This window comes from Haemorhous mexicanus, chromosome 8 (assembly GCF_027477595.1).
Source record: "Haemorhous mexicanus isolate bHaeMex1 chromosome 8, bHaeMex1.pri, whole genome shotgun sequence".
NCBI classification, from domain to species: Eukaryota; Metazoa; Chordata; class Aves; order Passeriformes; family Fringillidae; genus Haemorhous; species Haemorhous mexicanus.
Genome location: NC_082348.1, coordinates 27,265,427 through 27,290,436, shown reverse-complemented (window position 1 = coordinate 27,290,436; position 25,010 = coordinate 27,265,427). Strand labels below are relative to the sequence as shown.

General features: G+C 43.9%; 1 protein-coding gene across 1 annotated transcript in view; it reads right to left on the bottom strand.

Annotated features, from left to right (window-relative positions):
* Positions 1 to 2,570: 2,570 nt before the first annotated feature.
* Positions 2,571 to 25,010, bottom strand: part of SATB2 (SATB homeobox 2) — a 126,586-nt gene continuing 104,146 nt past the window's right edge. The window contains exon 11 of the mRNA XM_059853355.1: positions 2,571 to 3,355. Within this exon, the coding sequence (XP_059709338.1) occupies positions 2,900 to 3,355 (456 nt within the window). The 3' untranslated portion in view covers positions 2,571 to 2,899. The remainder of the gene's footprint in view (positions 3,356 to 25,010) is intronic.

Below are 25,010 nucleotides of genomic sequence, written 5' to 3'. Positions count from 1 at the left end.
GTGTATTCTCCGACGGGCTGAAGGCACCCCCACCCTCCTGAGCCCACCAGAAACAGCCTGTGCAGGCACCTACAAGTGCACAGAGAGCCACTAGCACAACAGCTTAGTCCTGGTCGTACACATTTGTCAGCTGTGCCAGCTCCAGGGGACTTCTGCAGGTTTTCAAGACCCAATAATATTGATCAAAGCTTTTTTCAACAGGCAAAAATATGCCCCCTCCATCTTGCAGACCTTGTTCTACTTGAACTCAGGAGAAAAGAAAAAAGGCCCAGTAAATTACTTGACAAATTAAGTCATATTTATTGAATGCGTTTTATTTCAACAACCAAAAAATTCTAACAGCCTAACAATGCACATAAGTTAAAAATTAATTATCACTTAGTGATAACGAAGATAAAGTTGATTTACATGGAAAAATGAACATTTACAATATGTTAATCCTTATTCACATTGTTGATACCGCAATAAAACACAATTTGTTTTTTTTATTTTTTATTTCACAAAAAAGGCGGAAAATTGTGCTTTGTTAAGAGGCACTACAAGAAAAGTTTCTTTCTCCAAATAGATATCATATGATGGATATTGAATAAATAGACATATATGCATTGTAATTCGCAAAGTTCTGGCAAGACCACAGGCTAAAATGCCCACAGATTCACTTAGAACCACTGCAAAATTGGCAGTGAAATTAAAAATAAAAAGGCAAGACTCAGCATTGAAAAAATACCTAATAAAATTTTTGGTTGAAGTGTAAAAGATACCAAATGTCGATGCCATCATCAGATGAACAACTTACATAGCTTGGCAAAATTCAGTTTCCTTTCAAATGTATGGAGTGATTTCAGCTACAGGATAAGAAGACAGTTTTGAAAGCGAAGCTCTGAGAGAAACATAAAGCAGCAACCATCGAAATTCTGATTAAAGCTGCAGCAAACTACAGAACTAAAGGATGAAGAGCAAAAGGGGCATTAAGTAAGCAACCCACCATAATTTTGCAAAGGTATATGAAATTTATGCAGAGATACTTATGTTTCAAACATTAGCTCTGAAAAAATCTCATAAAAACTCCAGAGGTTACTGAGCAGCTAGAATTAGCTTGTATTGCAACGTCTTCTCCCTGTATATTGTCTGTTCTGAGTAAATATCTACACGTAGAGGTTTGTTTTTCGTTTTTAACTCCTACCTTTTATACCTTTCAAATATATAAATAGTATTAACAGTTATATTACATTGCCTGGTGTAGTAAACAGAAAGTAACTTTCAAAGTGATATTGCATGAGGTCTTTGTCAAGATTACATGAAAAGCCCATGTGAAAAAAGGAAGAAAAAAGCCAGAAGCCTTGTTGGTACCATTATGGCTGCAGTTTACAGGCGTCTGAAATCAATCCAGCTGCAAGGTGAGGTCTTTGTCTCGGAAATCATTGCACGGAAGTGAAAAGTAAATGCTACTTGGCGTCTCTCTCGACAGGGTGCCTCAGAGCGGGTGGACGCTATGGCAGACTGCAGCTTTAGTGCTCAGGCCATCCAAGAGTCAGTCGGGACAGGCTCTGCTCTGTGCAACGTAGCTGCTACCTGGGCGCTGCGGAGCCTCGGCCCCGGCGGGCTGTGGGGGCAGCGCCGGGCCCGCAGGGACGGGACCTGCGGCTGGAAACACTTCATTGCAGGGGCACGGAGCGCGGACACGAGGAGCCCAGCTACAACAGAAACACGGGGAGGCTGCGGGCAGGGCGAGCGGGAAATCAGCAACGCAAACCCTCGGGCTGTCAGCAATTTACCTGGCCAGGGTTCTCGGGATTGTGGCATTTTGTGTCGCAATGTAACTTTACACGTGTGTGTGCGTGTGTGTTTCACTTCAGTACAAACAAAAAGCAACAACAAGAAGGAAGCCTATAAATTTTAAGATCTGAAACAGAGAACAGGTAAATAAAATCCACGGTAAAATGTGGTTGATAGTATGAATTCCATACATCAAATCTCAAGACATTTATCTTTTTTTCTCTTTCTATAAAGACCTCGTTAATGGACAAGTCTTCTATGCACTGCATTTCTGCTTTAGTCATTCTCAATCCCATGAAAACTCATCTGTTCACTACAGAAAGGACTATCTGGAGAGTGGAACATGCTGTATCCTTTTAAGTGTGCATCGTGTTCAAAGTACTTTTAACTTACTAGTTTTCTTTTTAAGGTGCCCTGATTTGTTTTTCTATTTTCTCTCTTTTTTTCCTCTTTTCTTTTTTTGGCAGTGTTGATTTACGTCTTTAAATACCTCAAAAATTACCCATCAAGTTGCCAGATAGGAAGCCATATAATAATGAAAAAAAAAAATCAGGGATAAACATAGAAAATAAATAGGAATTCAAAAATAGTCACCACACCCTGAGAGCAGGCGGCAGTTTATCAAAAAGCCAAAGCAACTCATTGTGAAGTGGTTTTAAAACATAAACAAGTCTCATCTTTAAAGAGCTCATTTCACAGTCTATACTTTCAGGTTGTAAAGTTCCGTCCCATGCAATTTAATATATATATATATATATATATATATATATATATAATGTAAATATATATATACACACACAAAGTTGTCAATTTCCCTTCACTGATTTCATAGGACTTTTTCTTCCCATTTAACTTGCTAGCTGTCCCTTTCATAAGTGCAAGATTGATGAAGGCATAATCCTATGTGACTACAACGATTGCTTCAGTCAGATGTAGAAAGTGTAACACTCGAGTGTCTGCGTCAAGGCGGTGTCTGATCGGGCAATGCTGAATTCATTCTGTTTGCACATGGATCGTGCGCAACGGAAACAAACAAACAAAAAGGAGAACGAGGGAAAAAAATCAAAAATAAAACCAGAAAATCCTTGGATCAATGTATTGCTTTCTGCACTCCTATCTCACATTATCTCTGGTCGATGTCTGCTGGAGCCGCCTTGCTTTTGTCGGGATTCTCCTCCTCAGCCTCCACTTTGTACATTTCCTCGGAGCCTTCCTCGCTGTCGTTCTCCTCCGACTCCGTCAGCAGCTCCTCATCCTTGTACTCTGCCACGTCAACCACCGTTCCCAAGTGCTCTTTTAGCTTCCCGTGGTGCTTTACGTGGTAACGCTGGTTCTGGAAGAATTTGATGATGGTGTGTTTGGGGAGATCCAGCTGAGCAGAGAGGGTGTGGATGGCTTCCTGATCGGGGTAGAGACCCACGTCGTGAATAAAGCTTTGAAGGATACCTAGAGCTTCCAAGGAGATCTTGGTACGGGATCTTGGCTTTTTGGCACAACTGTCCTCAGCAGGTGGAGGAGGAGCCTCTTCTCTAGGTGGGGAATTCTCCTTGGCAGGCTGGGACTGCTGTCTGTGCAGCACCTACAAGATCAAACAGACACACACTTCACATGCTGACCCCCACGGTGCTAGACACAAGGGCACTTGTACAGGTCTGTACACAGGACCTACTTTGTTCTGGTCAAGAAAAGTTCAATTAATCTGCATTTTCCACCGCCCTTCTCACCTGTAAGACAGCTACATCTGTCTGCACAACTACAGACTGAAAGGAGGAAGTAATATAAAAGGCAAATGATATAAAATAAATGCAAACCCAAAAAATAAGAAATAAAAATTATAAGTAATAAAAAATATAAAATAGCCAAAATAAAAATTAAGTCAAAAGGCATTACAGTTTCATTGTCATGATGATTGGCCAGTTGTCCCATCCCAGAAAAGTCATTCTTCTGCTTTGCTCCTCTTCTGCCCATCCTTGTTTCCTCTCATCTTTTCAGGCTAGACACTTTGACCATTTCTTCAAGATTTCAAGTACTACAAAGGCCTAGGCACATGTGGGATTGTCAGGTGCTACTTTATGAATAATGATTTTGCATTAAAATCCATCACAACTACTTTATGGAAGAAAAAAAAAAATAGAAGTGCAGAGATTTGTTAAGATTTCCCTTCTCTCAAGAGAGACAGCATTGTCAATTCAGTTGCTTGACACAGGTGGCTTTAATGTGTCCCCTGAACCGATCTCTCTGCATTACCTTCTCTATAGTAATTTCACTAGTTGAGAAGTTCTCAGTTCAAATAATAATAGCCCTCCATTCTGAAACACCCTCGGGCAAACACTTTGCAGTCTTGTAACAGATTTTCACCCACAGTATCTCCTTTTCGGCAAGTTTAAAGAAAGCATATGTAGCTCTTAATCTTCCTAACAGCCACTTAAAATGACTAAGAAAGGGCCTCGTGCAGCCCTTATTCCAGGGGAAAAAATACCTGCTCTGAATTGTTCAAAACACAGAGGAGCTCCATAAGCTTTCTTTAAAACCAAATCTATACAAGGGAGATTAACAGAAAAAATCCCCTACAGGATTGAGGGCTGTATTTGCCCAGAGGTTTCTTCAGATGCAGGGAAATAATTATTAGAGCTTGACACTCAAAGCTAACAAAATCAATATGGGTAACTATTTTCTTCCACAAGTAAGAGGGAATTCTGGCTTTTTATCCAAGAAAAAAATGACTGCTGCAAACTGTAACATCCAGAGAATCAACGCTACATTAAAGCTCTCTAAAAAAAATTCCCGAAAAACCGAGGATAAATAATGGAAACGTGCTGAGAACTTGCACTGAATTTTACACACACACTGAGCCCCCAGTAAAATACTACACTAGTCAAGTTATTACCGCAAGAGGGAAGTCCACTGTGGAATATCAGCCTGTTAAGCAAATAAACGAAAAGGCTCTGTGCCGAAGAGCCCTTTATTCACTTCCTCCATCAAACCTTCCTGCCATAACAATTTGTAACATCAGCGATCTCAATCACAGCTTTTGGGAAGCAGACCGCAGCGTGGCCGAGGAGCTGAGCCTGCCGGGGACGCTGTCACCGGCCCCGGGGCTGCGGCTGGCCAGGGCTCTGCTCCCCTCGGGGCTGCAGCTCCCCGGGCACCAGCGGGCAGCGGGGCTGAGCCAGGGCTGGCAGCGCAGGGACACGGCTGCACATCCTGCTGCTGGCAGCACTGCCCACTGTCCCCACGGGCACAGCTGTGCCAGGACAGTGGCAGGAACACCCCAGCAAGGAGCAGCTCCACACGGACAGCCGAGAGCAGGTGCCAGCACAGGACTTGCGAGAGCCGAGGCTGGGCAGAAACACGGCCAACTTGTTTCAGTGCCAACGTGCACATTTTCCTCCCAAGCACGAAAATACCGAGGGTGCCATAGAAATGGCTAACCAAGGAGCGGGGGAAAAGGGGGAGCTCAAATGGAAATGACAGATAATCTGGTTTATGTTTTATTACATCTCTTGCAATAAAAGAGCATAATGTTCCAATGAATGGAATCGCTCAGCTGCTCTTTGAGGATTTCTTTTTTGTCCATGGATTGCTTTCAAAGAGAAGGGCTGACGTTTCCAAACAGAGGGTTACAGATGAGGGTGGGATCCATACCTACGTCAGCAGGGAGCACTGAAAGCAGCAGAGCCAGGATCGCTGGCTCTAGCCAGGGACCAAGCCCCATAAATTTGTCACACAGACCCTACCTAGTCTCCCCTGTTGTGGCTTCTGGCCCTGTCCCCTGACAAAGTAAGGCCCAGAGCAGCCAAAATCGAAAGGATTTAACACCACAAATAAACTGCCAGGGAACTCAGAGACAGCGTCACACAGAAAGCTGCAAGTAGCATTGCTAATCAGAAGCTGGATTCAAGTAGCATCTAACAGAGATAGAAACACATCCAGAAAGGGTGTGAATTACTCAGTTCATTCTTGTTGGAGTTGGAAGGAGGCTTTTTTTCCCCTTTTCAGTTGACAAATAGCATGAGAAATGATCCAGCTTGAAAAATGTTACAAGACTTCCAATCAAATATAATGATGAAAAAAACCCAACAATACGGGATCAGCAGCAGTAAAATGTTTAATTTGAAGGAGATGAAGAGATGCCTACAGCATCTATAAAGCAATCAACCACAGAGAGGGCTGAGTGCGGGAGGGAAGAATAATTTCAATTAACCCTTCCTTTTCCAGAGTGACCTCTCCACCTTCTCCAAAAGGGAAAATGCAAAACCTGGCTGTTATCAGTGTAAAATACCAGAAAAAGGTTGCATTCTATTTTACCTCCTGTTATCTTAGGTAATGAAAAAACACTAAATCTGCTCTTACAACAGATAAATTTCATTATTTTACTAACTTCTGGGGGTCTCCTCTAGATTGCCAGTAGCATTAACAAAGGATTTCAGCCACATTCTATTTTTCAGCCATGTACAGAGAGATGGATAAATGCACAGGATGTCCTTCAGATCTGGGCTGTGGTCAGTTTTACAATTCCTTCTGACAGGACAGGCTATTTAGCACAAAAGAGAACACTCTTCTATGCAAACCAGATCAACTGCTGAGCACACAGTACAATATGAAGTCTAAATTACCTTTATGTTAAATATTTGCTTTAAACTACACTTGATTGATGAGTATGCTGGCCAGTCTGAGTGATTGGCTTACTTCATGTCTGGCTCTGCATGCCACAGCCTCGCAGAGGAAATGGACCATTCTTGGAGTTCCAGATTTTCAGATCCTGGGTCATTATTAGGCTCCTACAGCTGCAGGTAAAATTTCCAGCAGCTTCACACACTGCTGTGCACACCCTGCCACATCTCTTTGGGATTCAGGTCAGTGCTGCTCTGCCTCTGCACTGCAAGAAGGAAACAGCCCAGATCCTCGGCGTACAGGGCGCACTTCCCAGAGCGCACTTCCCACTTCCTCGGTGGCAGCCATGCCTACCACAAAGCCCCACGTACACAATGGTTTTCTGAGGTAAGGGGTAACAACAATGGCCCTGCTCAGCTCTCCTCTTCCCAGGAAAGCTGCTCTTGGGCTCAGAAGGGTGCACTTTGTGGCACAGATGCCCCATGCCCATTTCCATCCCACATGCCCTTCCCCACTGCTCCCCAGCCACAGGTGGGGCAGCCTCCTCCTCCTCCTCCTCCACAGCCAGCACCATCTGGAGCTGACTTCCTTTTCCCTTCCTGACTTCTCATCTACTTTTAAATCAAATGTGAAGATACAGATTTCCTTCCATGCCCAGAGGATTTATTCTTTTCATTCCTTCAGGAGATTTAAATCTTAAACTCTACAGATAGGCATGGCTGCCTTTCAACATTTCAGAACAAAGTATCTCTGGCAGATGCTGCTTCATGAAGGTTCATTCAGGTAGACTTTCTCCTCACAGACAAACTTATCTTTCTGAAACAAATTCACCAACCCTGGTAGAAACCTTGCAAGAAAATGACTGTGATGGAAGTTGACTTTAAATGATAAAGTGACTGGTCTTAGATCGCACTGTACTGAAATATGATTTGAAGGCCACAATGAAAAGCAGCTGGAAGCCATGTGTAAAATATAATAGTACATGCCTACAGGGAAGGAAGTGAGATATTGAATGATTAAATTTAGGAGAGTATATAATGTAGTGTATCATTACGGGAGTGATCAGGATTATTTGTAATAAGCTAAGGGTTTGTGGTCTATCTAAAATCCAAAGCCAAGAATTATCGGGGGGAAGGGACTGTTGCACTGTTTTCCATGTATCCACTCCCCACGTCTCCATGTGCTCCCCCAGGAGAAACCTGACTTTGGCGTTCCCACAGAAAAGAGAGGTGAGCAAACCCAGCTGTAAGATGAACGTCAAGTAATTGCAGTCTGTGCCTGTACTGCATTTAATTTTGGCTGGATTCACTATGCCACTGATGTTTGTTTCCATTTCCACCCACTTTCTAGCTGGAGCTACACACATGACATTGGTGAGAGGCTAAGGGAGCCAAGCAGGAACACACACACACCCAGGCACCACCAGCAGGGAGGCACCAGTGGAAAACCCTGGTTCTGGGACATGGCACCCTCCATTGCCTGGACAGCCTTTTGAGCACACTGGAAGCAGGAACTGTATTTCTATGTGAAAACCCCAAGCTCTTTTGTTTCCCAGTGTGGTTCTGCCCTTCTCTTTGCAGAGAGGATCAGTCACGTACCTGAGCTCCCTTCCGCTGGGATTTGCTGAGGTGAGGAGATGCCCCTTGCTAAGAGAAACACCAAAAATGTTACATTCTTGAAAGACTGTGTATTTGCAACAGAAACTGCCCTTCCTGAACAGACACCACCTGCCTCTGTGCACAGTCAGCATGAGCACTGACAGGCTCCTTGATGGCATGTGGCAGTCAACTCAATTTTGATAACCCAAACCCACAAGGAGCAAAGTTGAATGGACTGGCCTTCTCTTTGCCAAAGGAGGTTTAGACTGGATGTCAGTGAAAGGGTTGTAAAGCATTGGAACAAGCTACCCAGGGAAATGGTGGAGGCACCATCCCTAGAGGTACATTAAATATGTGTAGATGTGGCACTTAGAGACATGGTTTAATGGTGGACTTGGCACTGGTGGATTAATGGTTGGACTCGATAATCTTACAGGTCTTTTTACCAAAACAAATAATCCTACCAATCTAGTCTCAGTGGTGGAAAAGAGTCTCACCTTTCAGCTTTCCTTCACCTTTACACTGTTCTCATAGCCAGCCATAACACTGTATCACATTGCTAAAGAGACTTCTATGCTAGAGACAGCAAGATTTTAGCCTGCTTAAGGACCCTAAAATAAAGGCAGAGAGAACAGACACACACTACAAAACACAGGTCCAGAACCTTCATTTCTGCACCTAACACCAGTCATCCATTACTGCCCTTACCAGCGCTCACGGCTCATCAGCAGGAGCTGCCACCAGTCTGACTCCATGCAAAAACAATTCACCACATCCCTCCTGTCTGCAAGCCACTGGAAAAGCTCCTTCCCCATGGCCAGCTGACTCGAAGGCAGAGTGGAAGACAGGCCTAAACAAGGTCTTCAGCTGCATTTTGCTGAGCAACACCTCACCTCTGTAAGCCGAGAGCCCCCGGGCAGTGCCCAGCTATCCTGCTAAGAGTTTACTGAAGAGACAAACTCCCAACAAAATCTGACACCAAGAAGGAGATGCTGTCCCTCTTACCAGAGTTTACAGGAATAATCTGCAGGAGATTATCTATTCACATAAACAGCCTTACACTCCCTAGCCTGGTCTCTCTTCACATATAGAAAAGTGCAAGAAGAGAAGAGAGGCAGCAGCTGCCATAACCAGGTCTCCACCCTGACAGCCTCCCAGGCCGGGGCTCACAGGGGTAAGGACATTAATTCCACAGCCTTTACAGGTTTCTAGGAATGTCTGTACAAGAAATTGTAGCAGAAGTTTCAATTTGCACCTGCGTTCATTTCTTTCCTATTAAAAATGTGGTTCTTAAGACTATGCTTTTTTCTTCCCTTGCAAAAATACATTCAGTTGGGTAAACACCCCAGCACTAGTCGCAGCACCAAAGGAAGTATTTTCTTTGGGCTCATTCACAGAGTGATTTCACACCTTGACACCATAAAGCTGTGTTAAAGACTGTGGTTTAGTTTCCTTGCTTTTCTTGGATTATACAGTATCCTAAGGTCAAAACTCAGGGAAATCCAAAACTGTTATTAAAAAAGAAAAAGTATCTATGAAGTGATGACAAATTGCAGACTACAGGTGTTAGATTACATTTTGACTCCAGGCAGGTTTAATATACTTTAGTTTCCTTTTACAATTGCTCTTAGCAGGTACTGTTATCGGTAAGGGATTTAAAAAAATATATGGTACTCAATAAAAGAAGACCGTGTCAAAAGAAATCAATATGAGCGTGCAAAATGGTAGGAAGTCTGACATGGATAAATATGTTCACTTTCATCTAACTTCAGTCTGAGCTTCTTTTAATTTTGTAGCTCAAATGCTGGCTGCACATCCTGTGCATTTTCCAGTGCAGCTCAGTAATTGCTCCACGAGAGTAAACACCCTTATTAGAGGTAATTATAACACTTGTCTGCGATGTGATGTACCCCATCTCATGAACGCCAGACCAAACCAGCCAACGAGAACTGGTGGCTACACACCACCTCGTAAGCCAGCAGCCCTGGGTGCCCTTCATTTTGTCTGCAAAGACAAAGCAGTCACACACTAAAAAAAAACCCCAAACATTCAAGCCTTTTCTATCACTCTTCATCTGTTCCTGACCACCAGTGGAGCCAGAATATTGGATCAGAAAAACTGCATCCTAAAACTATCGGCTCCGAGGTACAAGTCACGCTGAGCTACACAAAAAGGGACTTGGAGGACTGTTGAGGAGAGAAATGAGTTCCACAGGGAACCTAAAGTCAAAGGCAAGTTTGGTTTCCAGGCTGGAATGTAAGCTGGTTGAAGTGATTCATTCCAACATCTTTGGAGCACACTCGCCACATGCTTCCCTTTGCTTTATGGCGGCTGCCTTGCTCAAGGGCAGGAAATAGGCAGGGATTTGAAAGCATGGCAAGACACTGAACACCCAGCCTCTGAAACAGCAGCCCCATCCTGCAATTCTCCAGGACCAAACCATCAAAAATGGTCGAAAAGGTGACAAAAAAGGCAACAGGAACTAAAAAAAAGAAAACAACCCACAAAATTTTCAGTTGTACATTGCTTTCGGCATCCCACACAGTGACAAGCATGAGCAAAACCTAATTAATCTCTTCTTGAAGGCAGGGGGAAGGTGTCTCTCCCCCTCCCCAGCACACACTGCTCCCATTAATGCTAACAGGAGCTTACCATGCATCAAAGAGCAAATCCACCACAAAACATTTTTAAGTGCTATCATCACTGAAGATAAAATATGAATTACAGCCTGATTACACTGCGCTGCTAAGAGGCCACATGTGCATCATAGCTTGCAATGACAACTTCAGATGACCAGATAACTTCGGGACAGGTCTAAGAGGTTACTGTAAAACATCTGTGCAGAGGAATCTTTCCTTGTCTTTGCTTTCCTTTCAAGAAGCTGTGGCACTGCTGTCTGCACAGTTGTTTGAAGAATGTTTACAAATCAGCTTGACAAAGAGAAAAAAAACTTCTGCCACCACTTGACCACAATCATGATCTTATTCTTCAGTAATGCGTGGTTTATTTCCCTTTCCTGATCTCTGTTAATAGACAGCACGTGCCTACACAATAGCCACTATTTTGTCTGTATAATGTTAAAAAAATAAATCAGAAAACTCTGACAAGGCAGAACAGTGTCCCGGTGTTTCCTGGGGTAACTGCTCTCCCTCAAATGCTAACTCAACTCTTCCCACAAAAGCACAGGCACAACTTTCATTGCTGTGCAAGTGCCTGAGAACTGGCTGATTTTATGGGGCAGCACAAATGAGCTCATGCTGATGAACATTCATGTATTAGCTCTGAATTTCCCATCTTGGGCTGGTTCAAGCCAGATCCTTAGGCTCACTGCAGAGTAACTGCAACCAGCACTGGGTACCTCTTTCTCTAATACCTGGGTGCAGCCTGGGAGAGCTGCCAGCTCCTGCCCAGCCCTCAGGTGGAGCTGGCACGTCCCTCCTGTGCCCATACACAGCCGGCCAGATCCGTTCCGGCTGCTGCTGGCACAAACCGGGGCGCTGGTGACAGCGGCCGATGCGGTCAGGAAGCGTTGCACAACCTCGCTGCAGACTCTCTCCTGAAGGCATCGCTGATGGATGGCTCCATTGTCTGGGGATGGGGCACAGCCAGCACAGCTGGCACAGGGGCCACTTTGCTGCACCCCTGGCAGGCAGGCAGGACTCTGCTGGCCCTGGAGAAGCCATGCGAGTCTCTCTTGCCTGTAACCTGCGGTAGCGAGGCAACCTCATCCGCAAGGGAAAAAGCAACAGCCCCAGAAACACTGCCCTTCTTCATGGTGATGCTGAGTCCCCTCAAGTGGGACTTTTCACATCTGTGTGCACCTTGAGGGCCACAAACCTTCCAGTTAGCACTCACCTTCTCCAAAACAAGACCATAAGCTCTGTGGGCCTCTGACTTGCCTCTTCTGTGCTTTCTCTCACAGCCCTAGCAAGGCTCTTTGGGGAGCTATGGTGTGCAGAGCTTTGCTTAGCACTTTCCACATAGAGCCTGGGCTTGGTTATGGCTTAAGGGAGGCTCTGCCAAAGATTTCAGGTCAGTTCTGCATCTCCCCATCCCAGCCTTGATAATCTTAATGAGGAGCTGGCAGAATGCCACAGGAACTAAGGAGGTAACAAAAGGGCTTTTGGTTTGGTTTTCTGCAGACAAAACACTTGGAGTGTCCTCTATGCTTTCTTGTTTAATTAACACTACACATGTTCTCCTTTTCTTTTGAAAATCAGAAGAGTATTTGTGGGCAGTGTGAGCAAGATCTTCCCTGACAAGCCCCAACCTAGAGACATGCTCAAGGTCAAGCCCTAAACCCCTAACTATGGTGGCACGAATGGCGCCACTATAATCATGTTGTTTTCCAGTTACTCAGACCAGGAGTAGGCACTGCATTATTTCAGGAAGGATATGTTTGGATTAGACACTGGATTCTGGTGGGGGGTAATTATTTGTCCCATCAAACTGTTTTAGGTCCTTACAGATGGCTATTTGGGGTTTCAAGAATACCCAACTGTACTGCTAATTTTTACAATAGGAGCAGTTAGAAGTCAGGAGAACCTGACTGTTATGGTTAGTGAAAATAGCAGATTTGTGCTGATAAAACACTACTCAGCATGTTTTTTGGCTTTTGAGATGTAACCACCAATGCACTTAATAACAGGACTCGTGCAAACTATACTGTGTGAATCAAACACATAAAAGTATAAATATTCCTTTTTTTAGAAAGCAAGTCTTAAAAAGTGCATTATAATCAACTACCATGGTGAAAGCAAACTATCCAGTATTACCACACACACAACTGGCATAATGTGCTTTATTATACCCTTAGCTTGAAACTGGATAAATAAAAATCAAATGACCAAAGTACAGTCTCCTGCACAGATTAGGTCATTGAAGACAGGACGCCTCAGAGAATTACATCTGAAATCCTCTGTCTTCCTGGTTAAGCTCTAGAAAAGGTGGGCACGTGCAGAAAACAGAGGAAGCTACCCTGTCATCTCACTCATATGCTGTTGAGCTCCATGTCTCACTACTCTGACCTGTACCTATTTTACAGCCTCTGGATGCTGGTAGAAAATTACTTTATGGAAAGTCAACAGCACATACAGTTTATATTCACAGTTTTTTAGTTCATTTTAAATAAAACAGCTTAATGTAAAGCCAGAGGGGCAGTATTAGGACAAAGCAGAAGATTACATTGTTATGGCCCTGGGATCCATCCAGCTTTGCTGCTGGCTGCTGTGGGGAGCTCCATGGACTGCTCTGTCCGTGGCTGGCTGCACACATGTAATCACAGGGGTAAAGCTCACCCTTAGCACAAGCTTGCAGCTACTGTAGGTCTGTGTGCAAGGAGCTACAGACTTGCTAGAAGTGCAAAACACTATTCTTTGCTTCAATAAGGTTGGAATTATGTAGAATTTTTCAGTCAAAAATCTTTTGGTCAAAAACGTCGACTGAGTGACATCAAAGTATTGACTAAGTAAAGTCTACTTTGCCAAACTGTTTGCCTGGGGCAGCAGAGGGGTGAATATTCTAACAAAGTTCAAGCAGTTGTTTAGGCATTTTTCATGAAACAGCATATTCTGGTTGCTTTAATTCAGAAAAACTTTTGCTCTTCAAGTTCTTCCTATTTTCCTTCAAAGCATTATGTTGCTTGTTGCTCTAAACTGCCACAAACCTTTTTTTTAAAATTTGAACTGAAAATAATAATTTAGAAAGGACCAACATATTTTTTTCTTCCAGCATTTCAGAAATGTCAGCAACCCCTTTAACTCAGCTCAAGCAGTTCTGTAGCTCTAGGCAGTACCACCCAAGAGCGAGCAGCTCACAGCCATCTATCTATCCACCTACCTCCTTCACCATCATATTTACTAAGGGTTGTACTGATGGCAGCTCTGAAAGAACAAAATGTAATGCAGTTTATAAAAGGAGATGGATGTGAATCTTTTCTATCTCAAAATCCAATAAAGCTTATGATTTTTATTGCACGTGGGAGTCCTTTGGTCAATGTAACACTGAAAAGCAGCTTGGCCAGTAAGTCTGATAAAAGCAGAAAGTACTTCCGAATATATTCTGGCCAGAGAGACCTGGGAGCAAAGTGTGAGTGTTGCAGCTGATGGCCCCAGGGTCACACATGTACCTTGGGATTTCTTCACTTGTTCTGTTCTGTCTGGTTTTGTTCCATTCTCTACAGAAATAACTATTCCAAACCTTTCTTATCCTTTAATCTTCCTAAAAAGGGAATACCATCTCAAAACTATTCCCCCTCACCTTTCCAACATGCATGAATGAAGACAAAAGATTTACAACCTTCTTCAGGCAGGGGCCCAGACTGGACTTTAATGGATCCCAAACAGAGCAATGCAGCATTCTTACTCCTCATCTCATTTAAACAAGGGAACACCAGGAATAACATTACTCCAAGTCAGCAGTGCTTCCCTGGTGCTAATCGGGCCGTAAAAAAGGCATAAGCAGTTTGTTTGATGCAGAGGGACAAAGAGAACCACAGCAATGAATCAAAACCAGGGAAAAATTAGAGATTAAAAATAATAATACTCCTTCCAGCAAACCACAGTCTGAATGCATGATAAGTGGCTAAAAGACACAATCACTGCAGATCTAGAGACAAAAACATGTCTCCTGACTGCGTGAAGTGTAAATTAAACTTGCTCTGAAACAGAAGCATTTCCTTCACATGGCAGTTACTGCCATTGGGAAATCCAGACCCTTTGCTGCAAACGAGAGCTGCCACAGCTGACCCTCCCTGATCTCGCCTGTGGAAAACACACGCTCCGAGTCAACAGTTGGAGGGAAAGGAAGAAAAACCCAAATGTGGCAGACTTGCTAGAAGAGATTTCCATGGAGGTTTCCTCCCCAAATAAGCAGATGGTTTCCAGTTAGTCAGGGTCAGGGACTGCCCGTGTGGTTTCCTGCCTGCTTGCCTTTGTAGCTTATCTGGGCCTCATCAAGATATACAGTCCGAAAAAATTAGAATGGCTAAGTACAGGAATTAGGGAAACTAAATACAAATGAGCTCTGGTCTGCACTTGTGCAGAGGAGTGGGGAAATCTGTGCCCGTGGGTGGGATGGAGGCGGTGGTGCCGACCCCTCTGCCCGGGCAGCCAGGCTGGGCTGCAGCCCTGCACATCTGCAGGGGCGGGTCAGGTCTCCTTAATGCAGCCGTGCCTCTGCCGGCACCAAAGCCAGGCCTGACTCCATCCAAAGCACCCTCGGCAACAGCCCAGCTCCTCTGAAAGTACCCCTGACGTCACTTTACAACCCTGCCTGCTTTAACCGTGGCGCCGCTGCCCGGCAGCAGCCCAGCTCCATGGCGTACTCCCAGCCCATGGAGCATTCCCAGCCAGCTCCATGCAGTATTCCCAGCCCAGCTCCATGGCGTACTCCCAGCCCATGGAGCATTCCCAGCCCAGCTCCATGCAGTATTCCCAGCCCAGCTCCATGGCGTACTCCCAGCCCATGGAGCATTCCCAGCCCAGCTCCATGCAGTATTCCCAGCCCAGCTCCATGGCGTACTCCCAGCCCATGGAGCATTCCCAGCCCAGCTCCATGCAGTATTCCCAGCCCAGCTCCATGGCGTACTCCCAGCCCATGCAGTATTCCCAGCCCAGCTCCATGGAGCATTCCCAGCCCAGCTCCATGGAGCATTCCCAGCCCAGCTCCATGGAGCATTCCCAGCCCAGCTCCATGCAGTATTCCCAGCCCAGCTCCATGGAGCTTTCCCAGCCCAGCTCCATGGAGCTTTCCCAGCCCAGCTCCATGCAGTATTCCCAGCCCAGCTCCATGCAGTATTCCCAGCCCAGCTCCATGGAGCTTTCCCAGCCCAGCTCCATGGAGCTTTCCCAGCCCAGCTCCATGGAGTATTCCCAGCCCAGCTCCGTGGAGCATTCCCAGCCCAGCTCCATGGCGTATTCCCAGCCAGCTCCATGGAGTATTCCCAGCCAGCTCCATGGAACATTCCCAGCCCAGCTCCATGGAGTATTCCCAGCCCAGCTCCATGGAGTATTCCCAGCCCAGCTCCATGGAGCATTCCCAGCCCAGCTCCATGGAACATTCCCAGCCCAGCTCCGTGGTGAATTCCCAGCCCAGCACACAGCTACAAGATTTGAAAGCTCTGGGCACACACTGGCTCTCGTAATGCTGCGCATGGGAGCAAAGCAAAACTCCAGCAGGAACGTATTGCACAAGCTGCCATATGGAAAGGGCATTCTCAAATTAAACCCTGAAACCCAGATGAGATCTGAGCGAAGGACAGTTTCACTTAAAGGAAATGTCTGAGGTCAACCAGCAATTAACTGAAAGGTTCTGATTGAATACGCTATTGACTGCGCTCACATCAGACAGCTTCCTGTTTATTATACCTTATGGGCTGTCTAGGTGCCAAGACATTAAGCTGTCAATAATCTATTAATACTAAACAGCTCCTCCCTCCTCACTCCCCCCTTGCAAATCCTCTTCGGCTAAGAAACTGCACTAAAAAGATGGAAATTTTTGAAGTGAGATGGAAATTAGCTTTTTAGAGTATTTCTTTGCTTGGTTCCAGCTGAAAGTACAGCAACATTCATAAACAATATAACACGCAGTCTATAACTACATGGAAAAAATTGTGTTAAAAAAAATCAGCCATGATTGAGACCATATCCTGAAATCTGGCTTTCTTTTCCAAGCCATCTTTAAGCAGTCTAAGTTAAATTTAATTAACAATTTACAACAAGGAGAGAGAAGTTATTTAAAGACAGGCCTACAGGTCCTTAACATTCAGTGTCTGGGAAACAGTTGTATATAAAAAAAAAGTTTTAATGAATTTAATAGAGAAAAGCACTTTAATTAAATGCTGTCAAAGAGGATTGTATTAATGACTGCACACAAAGGAATTTAAAGCAAGCCAAGTATATTTAGCAAATAGGAAGTAGGCTTTCAGAGGCTGCAACTATTTATGTTTCTGCCATTGCAATGCATCTAGGAGATCGTGTTGCCAATTGAAAGCAGTTATGTTATTAGATATGATTTTATTTATTATGGATTATTAAAATTTCAAATGCTGCAGGGAATACATTTATTTCACTTCTCAAATGAAAGAACAAAGATATTTCCTCCTTGTTCAGTAAGAGGAAAAATAGGAGAGGAAATAAATAATAAATAATAATAATAACTTAGCACTTAACTAGTAAAGTGCTGTCCAGACAGATCTTTTTATGGGGCTTGTTGAGTCCTGAAATTTTAGTGTGTCTCTTTCTTTTTGCTACAACTGGATGGATTTGCAGTTGCTACCAGCACAGAAAGAGGAGACAGCTCTTCCTTCCTGTGGGTACAAGGGCCTTCTGTGACACCCTGCATGGTTCAACTCTAAGAACTATCAAAACCCCAACAAAAGAAATCCTGGCTGTGAAACTTTTGCAAGCAAGACTGAGAATACCAAGGTTTTCCAGATCTATCCATGAGACTTAGCCACATACTGCTCATAAAAAGCCAGAACAATTATGGCTCTGCATTAAGAATTTGTGCACAACGTGCTCACCTTCCTCAACATCCACGTGACAGAACTTGTAGCAGGAAGGAAGGGGCTCTTCACAGCTCTCTGTGCCCATGTGCCTTGGATTCAAGTGTGGCACATCAAATGGGCATGGCCTAATAATCTGAGGAAAAAGCAGCTAGAAAATTCAAGGGTGTCAACATGATTTTGGACTATAATTAATACTATATAGTGTAAAACTAAATTTAGCCTCAACTGGAAACAGAAGAATGTTTTTAACACAAATTTAATGAGATGGCTGGGTCTGTAATATCCAGGATGTGTCCAGTGATTTACCACATCCTTTTTTGCCATATGTAAAGGTAAAAGGTTAATAATGATTTTAGATGATTCCAACTTCCAAATGTTCCACCAGAGGCACCTTATACATGCTTGTATTCCTTTGTTTCTGAACACCAAATCCTTTTTAAGTTAAGCACCACAATGAGAGTTAGTCCTAAATTACTGGTTTTAAATGTACTTCTTTGTAGTTAAGATTTTCATCTTCTCATTTGCAATGTGAAGAAGTGAGTAGAACTGGGAGAGAAGTCATTGCAAAGGAGGCACAAGGGGACAACAACTTCCTTTCACAATGTGAGTAGCATCATAAATGGTGAAGTTTAATTTTCTAAATACATTATCTGATTTTTGTTCAAGACTTTAATAAAAGTCATGTGTGATGTGTGTTGAGAATGTAGCCTTTGTTGTTCCACAGCTAGGGATCTTGCAAACAGCTTCACTTTGTCTGTGCCAAGATATTTTGGAATATTCTTTGAAACACTGTAAGCATAGATGACTGTGAGAAAAAATATGTGCTACTGTACTTCTGGATAGTTCATGCGTGAGAATAGTGCATGCACACAAAAACACTTCTCCTTTCAATCTGCAATTCCTATAAAGGTCCATGCAAACATGGAACAACATGCACAATATACTGACCCTGAAAAAACCCTTATCTCTGCACACATTACAGTCTCTGAGTATTTCCAAGCATTCAGAGGAAAAACAACAACAACAACAACAAACCAAACGAAACCAAACAAAAACCCAAAAAGGGAAAAAAAAAGAACACACCAAAGAATTTCCAAAAAAAGACTGGCCCTGGGCAAGGAGACTGACCATCTATGTCCTGCCCTGTCACAGCCTAACTCCCAGCACTGCCCAGAAGCTGCACCATTTCTCTGGAGGATGCTGTGCAACATGGAAGGAAGAGTAGCTCCTTGCTCTTTGAGGGTCAAGCAGTGCTAAGTGCTCTGGTAGCACTATTCTCAATGGTTTCCCTCCCCATGTAATTTTTATAATGGCCTATCTGCAGAAAAAGACCAGCTGCAATGATCCAGGCCTCTAACTTTATCCTAAGATTTCTGTAGAGAGCCTGAGAATAAAATGTTGCATACAGCCAATTACCTATAAACACTGACACATCTCTGAAGCCTGATACTGTAATTTATGAACAAGTGTGGGGGACATAGAGCAATTAGGAAGCATTAAAATTAAATGAAAAAGAGCAACATTTTTAACTGCAAAAATTTTCAAATGTAAATGGAACAGAGGCTCATCTAGTGGCTTTTCAGCCTTCAAGGTTTGCCTGCTGGCAAACTTCAAAGGTTATGTGAATTTAAAGAGCTTTATTTAGTGATCTTGCTCGATATGTTTGCTCACCCTCAACCTACTATGGCTCCTTACAACACTAGCAGCTCAGCATTTACAACAGGGCCAGGACTGTAAGAAATGAGGACTAAATCTGGTCAGATTGTGTGTGAAAGGCAAAAGGGTGAGACAACAGGGGCCAGAGCTACAGTGATGTCATCTGCTAAAACGACAACTTGTCAGAGCAACACCAACACAAACCACCACCCTGCTGCTCACTGCCAAGTCTCAGCAGCGCTAAATCTGCACATCCAGATTTTAGGGGAAGCTTCTGCCTGGAGCATTTTGCCATGGGAGCCAGGGCAACCCAAGCAGAGCTGCTCTGGGATAGTCTCACAGAAGATGTACCCTCAGAGTCATCTTTATTGTGAGATGCTGCTGAAGAAAAGCACTAGCCATATTCTCAGGGCTCCTCCATGTAGGAGTCCCACCTAATTCCTGCCCTGTCCTCGGCTGATCCTGGACTAAACGAAAGCTGTCTGGGAACAGGTGTCACTGAAGTGGCCTCGTGGTTTCAGGTTCTGTTCAAATGTGAAAAGGATGTACTGTTCTGAGAAGACTAAACTTGCCCCCACAGGAAAACTTGAAGCTCTGCAGTTTACTTCATCTCCCATTTCTAGGGTTAAATGGAGCAGTATTAAACCTAAACTAATTTCAGAACAGAGGCAGTTTGGCTTTAATTGCAAGTACACTCCCAGCTATCATTCAAGGGGAATAACAGGTCTAATGTTAATAAAAATCAGCAGCATTTTCAGCCACATTAGCTATCCACACTAAGCAGAAACAGCTGAGGTGGTGCAGTAGGCAGGTTTGGCTGCAGCAGTCACAGCTCAGCGCCGTTCCCTGCCATTGTGGCAACTATCAATCACAAGATCATCCACTGGGTACTTCAGAGCCAAACGTAAGGGGGCTGTTGTCTGATTGGTGCCTCTGTTGCCTCTGTCAAACTTGTGCAAGGCTCCTGAACTACTGTGACCCATCAGAAACATGGAGTGCACCAAGAGGATGGAGAGCCAGAGCATGCAGCCACAGCTGGTATATCAAATTGCACCATCTTTGGCTACAGGGCACAGGTACTGGAGAAGCATGAGAAAGCAGCTCAGAAGTGGAAGATGCCTGAGATTTTTTTCTTTTGCATGTACCACATGCTTTAAAGACAGTTCCTTTACCCTGACCCAAAAGCAACCACACACACAGTAGAGATAAATGCAGCGTGAGTGGCATTTGTAATAAATATTGCTTTCAGCTTTAACACTGCATAGAAACAGAAGTTACACAGTCTGAAACTTATTTTCAGTGGTTTTTAATAGTTTAGACTGAAAGGAGATACTGAAATTGACTGCTGTCTAATTTTGATAAGAGAAAGAATGAAACTCCAGGTAACTAACAGCTAAAAAAGAAAGATATTCTCCACTCAGAAAATTCACAGACCTTGTTCTGACAGACATTTCCTTTCGTAGTTCTAAACCTAAGAAAAAAAATCATCCAAGTGCAACCCTCCCAAACCAAAGCTCTGAGCATTTTGAGTGTAATGAATAACCTACAATACAAGTTTCTCTTGAAGTCCATCTGGTTTTACTGAATACAAGTTGTGTCACCAGTCTTGACCACTCCTATCTGAGCAGACATCACATCCAGCCATGGATTAAAGAACTGGGGAGTCAAAAAGCAGTGGCTATCAATCTATGGTCTGTCTTTTGGGAGCAGAGAAATGATCAAAAAGCAAAACTATCATGGTGCAGCCATTAAGAATGAATCACAGGGCACAGCATCCCCGCAAAAAATGTGTATCAAAACAGTAAGGACCAGACTCAGAGAGCTAGCACAGTTTGGGAAAGTAATCTTTGTCCAAGTCTCACAGACAGCTCAGTCCTAATTTCCAGTATGCAAAATCCCCCAGTGTAACTCAGACAAACACAGCAAAACCTCACTGTGCACATCATCCTATGGATCATTAAGGACACCATGGTACCCTATGGAATAACACAGCTTTGCTTCACTTATCATCTAAGATTTCCTAAGTATTATTAATTAATATTATTTTTAAAGAAATTTCAAGTCTCACTGATTTTTCCATCTGTGAGCTATGCATTATGTGACCCATGAACTCCAAGACATTATTTAGAACCAGATATTTCATTAGGAAGCATTAATGTGGTGTTCATCCCCCTCTTTATTACTTCTAGAAAGAGAATATGAAATTAGTTTCATTGGATTGCCATCGCCACTTGCCTTGACCCATTTTTATAAGGGCTCCATGTTCTGCACTTTTGTATTTCATTGTTATTTCTAAAATACTCATTCCCTTCTATCCCTCACAAAATTATAAAATCAGTATTTCATTTACTTCTGTGCTGTGTTATTTTCTGCATATTTAAAGAGAGATTACAATGTTTGCAGTGAACACACAACACAGAAGAGCTTTCCTAGAGCTTTTTACCATGCCTTCTTTTATTTACTAATGTTCCTCCACAATTTATGATCTGAACAATTATATACTGCCAGATTTGTCTGAATCAAAGCTTCTGAGAAATAAAAGGGTGGAGGGATGTCATTTTTTAAAAGTGACAGAAGTAACAGTGTATCAGAAAGCCACATTTGATTGCTCTTAAACACATCTGTACCTTCTACCTTCAGATCTACTTGTCAATTTGGAGAAAAGGAGAGGCAAGGCTCCCACATTCTCTGAAGAGAAGGTCCTTTGCTGCAGTGGTGGCTCATTACTCCAGAGAACCATCTTACCCACCCAGACACTCCAGAGACAACAGCCTGATTCATGGCCTTCCCAATGGAGTCAGGTTTCTCTGCCCCAGCAATTAACAATGAATTAACACTATATTAAAGTGCCAGGCAAGATGGTTACTCTCTGGAGTGGTCACCTTGGACACAGCAGACAAACAGTGGGAGAAGGGAGAGAAATTAGATTTACTGTGTCCCAGCATGTCTGTAACAAACACGGAATCCCTGGCTGGCAATGGGAAGCAGCTGCAGGCACTTGTCAGCATTAACACTCCAGAAAGGTCCAATGCCAGCAAACAGCCAGGGAATGGTGGGATTTAGCAAGGGATGGAAAGTAAGACAGGGAAGGAAGGCTCACCTCTGCAGAGCAGGGAGCTAAACACAGAAGCATGAGGACTGCTTGCTGCAAAGGGAGTACTCTGCACACTGCTAAAGGCCAGGCCAGATCAAAGGGCCAGCCAGGATCCCACTCCTGCTGGTAGTGATGGGAGAGGGTAAGAACACAGCCAAAATGTAACAATGCTTTCCAGGACACCCTCCCACCCTCCAGGAACCTGTGGCTCAGGCACTGTGTAATTCAGAGGTGATGTCCTTATGGTACCCCAGCTAGCAACAACCTCACTGCTCTTTTTCCTACCAGCACTTTGCTATTACACCACTGCATGGAATGGAGGGAGAGCCTCTTAATGGACACCTCAATTTCCTTAAAAACCAAAAGAGAGGCTGTGGCAAGCTCAGCCTGAATGCACAGCAACATGCAGGTGTAGCATGGATGCCCCATAACCAGTGTGTGAAGGAAAATCCACACCCTGACATGCCCACATGGCCACACCCAGTGCTGCCAGAGAACACAGCCATGTCACAGAGCTCCACAGGGTTCACATTTTATGACTCTTCAGCACAATAACAAACAAATCAAGTATACAGGGAGGAATTTTTTAAACACTCAGCTTCCACTGTAGACATTATTCATTTCAGAAAGAGTAAAATAATTGATTAAATCGATTCATATATGGCTGATGGGAAAAATCTAATGAAGAGAGAAAAATAAACGTTTGGTTTTAAAACCCTGAGCCTAAAGCTGAACAGTGAGGTGCAGGCTAGTAATACCAAACCAGTGAGAGCAAGAATCTCACAAAGGAAACAACATTCTCTTAAAACATGAAGAACCAGCCTGTGTCCAGCTGATCTCCTACAGCACAACTGCCCCACTGAGCACACCCTGCCTTACAGAAGACAGAAACCATATCTGGCCTTGGGGTAATTCCCTCACTTGAAGAGTCCCCAACCCTGTAAGCAGCAAGTGAGCTACACAAAACACATCACAATGATATCTTTGCCATTTCCAAGAAGCCATACTGATGAAAAGGCTGCAGTATGGCCACATCTTTTGCCTGGTCATGCCTCTTGTGATGATAGCTAGGATATCCTTCCAAGTCTGCCAGGGGGATGTCCCCAGCCCAGACAGGGTTAAGTCATGGTGGCTGGGAAGTCTGGCAGCAGTGTGGGACAGCCTGCTTTCAGGCTCTCCCAGTCTCAGCTGAAAGAGCAGGAAGACTCAAGCATCAGAGAGAAGTTACCATACACACACCTAAGCCATCAGAGCAAAGAGAAAGATGGGCTGGGCAGAGAGAGAGAACAGAGGTAAGATCCTGCCTGCTTGTATGTTATAGGTCTGCACCTGCTGTTATTCACAGCACTGCTGCTTGTATCTTCTTCAAAGGGCTGTCACTTTGCTATCAGGCTGCAGGTAAGGGCTTGACTTACAGCACACTTCTCACCAGCAAACCTGCAAAGCAAAGTAGGTCGGTGACTGCAGCTCTTGGATGTTTTCACCCCCTGCTAAAATGCAGACAGGCACCGTGGCAGACATTCTGCACCCGCCACTGCTTTGAGAAGGAAATGAGAGTTGCTTTCCCACTTGACTCTACAGGGGGAATTTCAGATAGGCAGAATGTAATTACTTGGCCTGGAGTTCAGCCAGGAGCAGGGCCCAAGACCCCTACCCTTATGTAAAGTGTCACAAAATCTCCAATGACTGCAAGTGTGAGGACCTCAGCTTTACATCTCTGGCTGCTGTCATTGGTTCTTCATGGCTAATTACCTAATAGTGACCCTTGCAGCAAAGCTAAAAAACAAACCTTGCTTCTCCAAACAATTCAAGTCCCAGAGACTGAAAACTATGCAAAAATTACTTAGTCTTGGGTATCTTTTGACAGTAGGGAGCAGGTGGACAGCAGATCTCCTGTGCCTGGCACTGGTTGCATGCCACTCAGAAACCTACTGGGGTTTTTGGATGGGCAAGCATAGCTTTAAAATGCAGCACCCCCAAAACACAAGCCTACTGTATCAAGTGCATACCAGTCTCCAGAGTTTTGTTGTATGAAGTTGCCAGCTGGTTCCATTTATTTTTCTTCATTTTTCATATTTTGACTGTAATAAATAATTAATCCATGGCTTTGTAACTTGCTGACAAATACAAATGCACAGCGTTCCAGCACAGTGTAACATGTCACTCACAAGAGCCAACCTGCTTGATGCAGAACAGTGATGTGCAGAAGGCTTTGGAAAGTAGGCTAATCATCAAGGTCACTCACAAGATCCCAGGGAAACTTTTTGTGTCCCTTAGAGGATATTCCTACTTGCTCTGTGCATCAGAACTGGGTTAATATGTTTAAGTCTACAGAGGTCTAGTTGTCTTCCACATGTTAGCTTGGGCCCTTTCTTTACCTGTTTGCAGCTTCTTGGTTCCAAGATCCCATAAATACTTTGGGACGTGGAAGACAGAACTTGCTAAATTAATTACTTAGAGGGCTTCCCCTTCTTTACAGCCCTGAGAACCTGAACCCAAGGAAACAGGGTTTTTTTTTCTTTTAGGCAAAGACACAATGGAAAGCAAGGAAAAAGAAGTTAGCATAAGAGACAAAAGGGTCTGAACTAGGCAATAATTAATGTGAGGGAGACCTACATGTTTCAGATGGGCAGGACAAGACAGAGAAACATCTTGCCTTTAGAAAAAAGGGGGCAAGATAGCCGGCAGCAGTGGTAGCAGTGTAAGAGCAGCAACAAAGAATAGAGGCTGAATGCCAAGATTCACAGCAAGTGTAGCAAAGCAG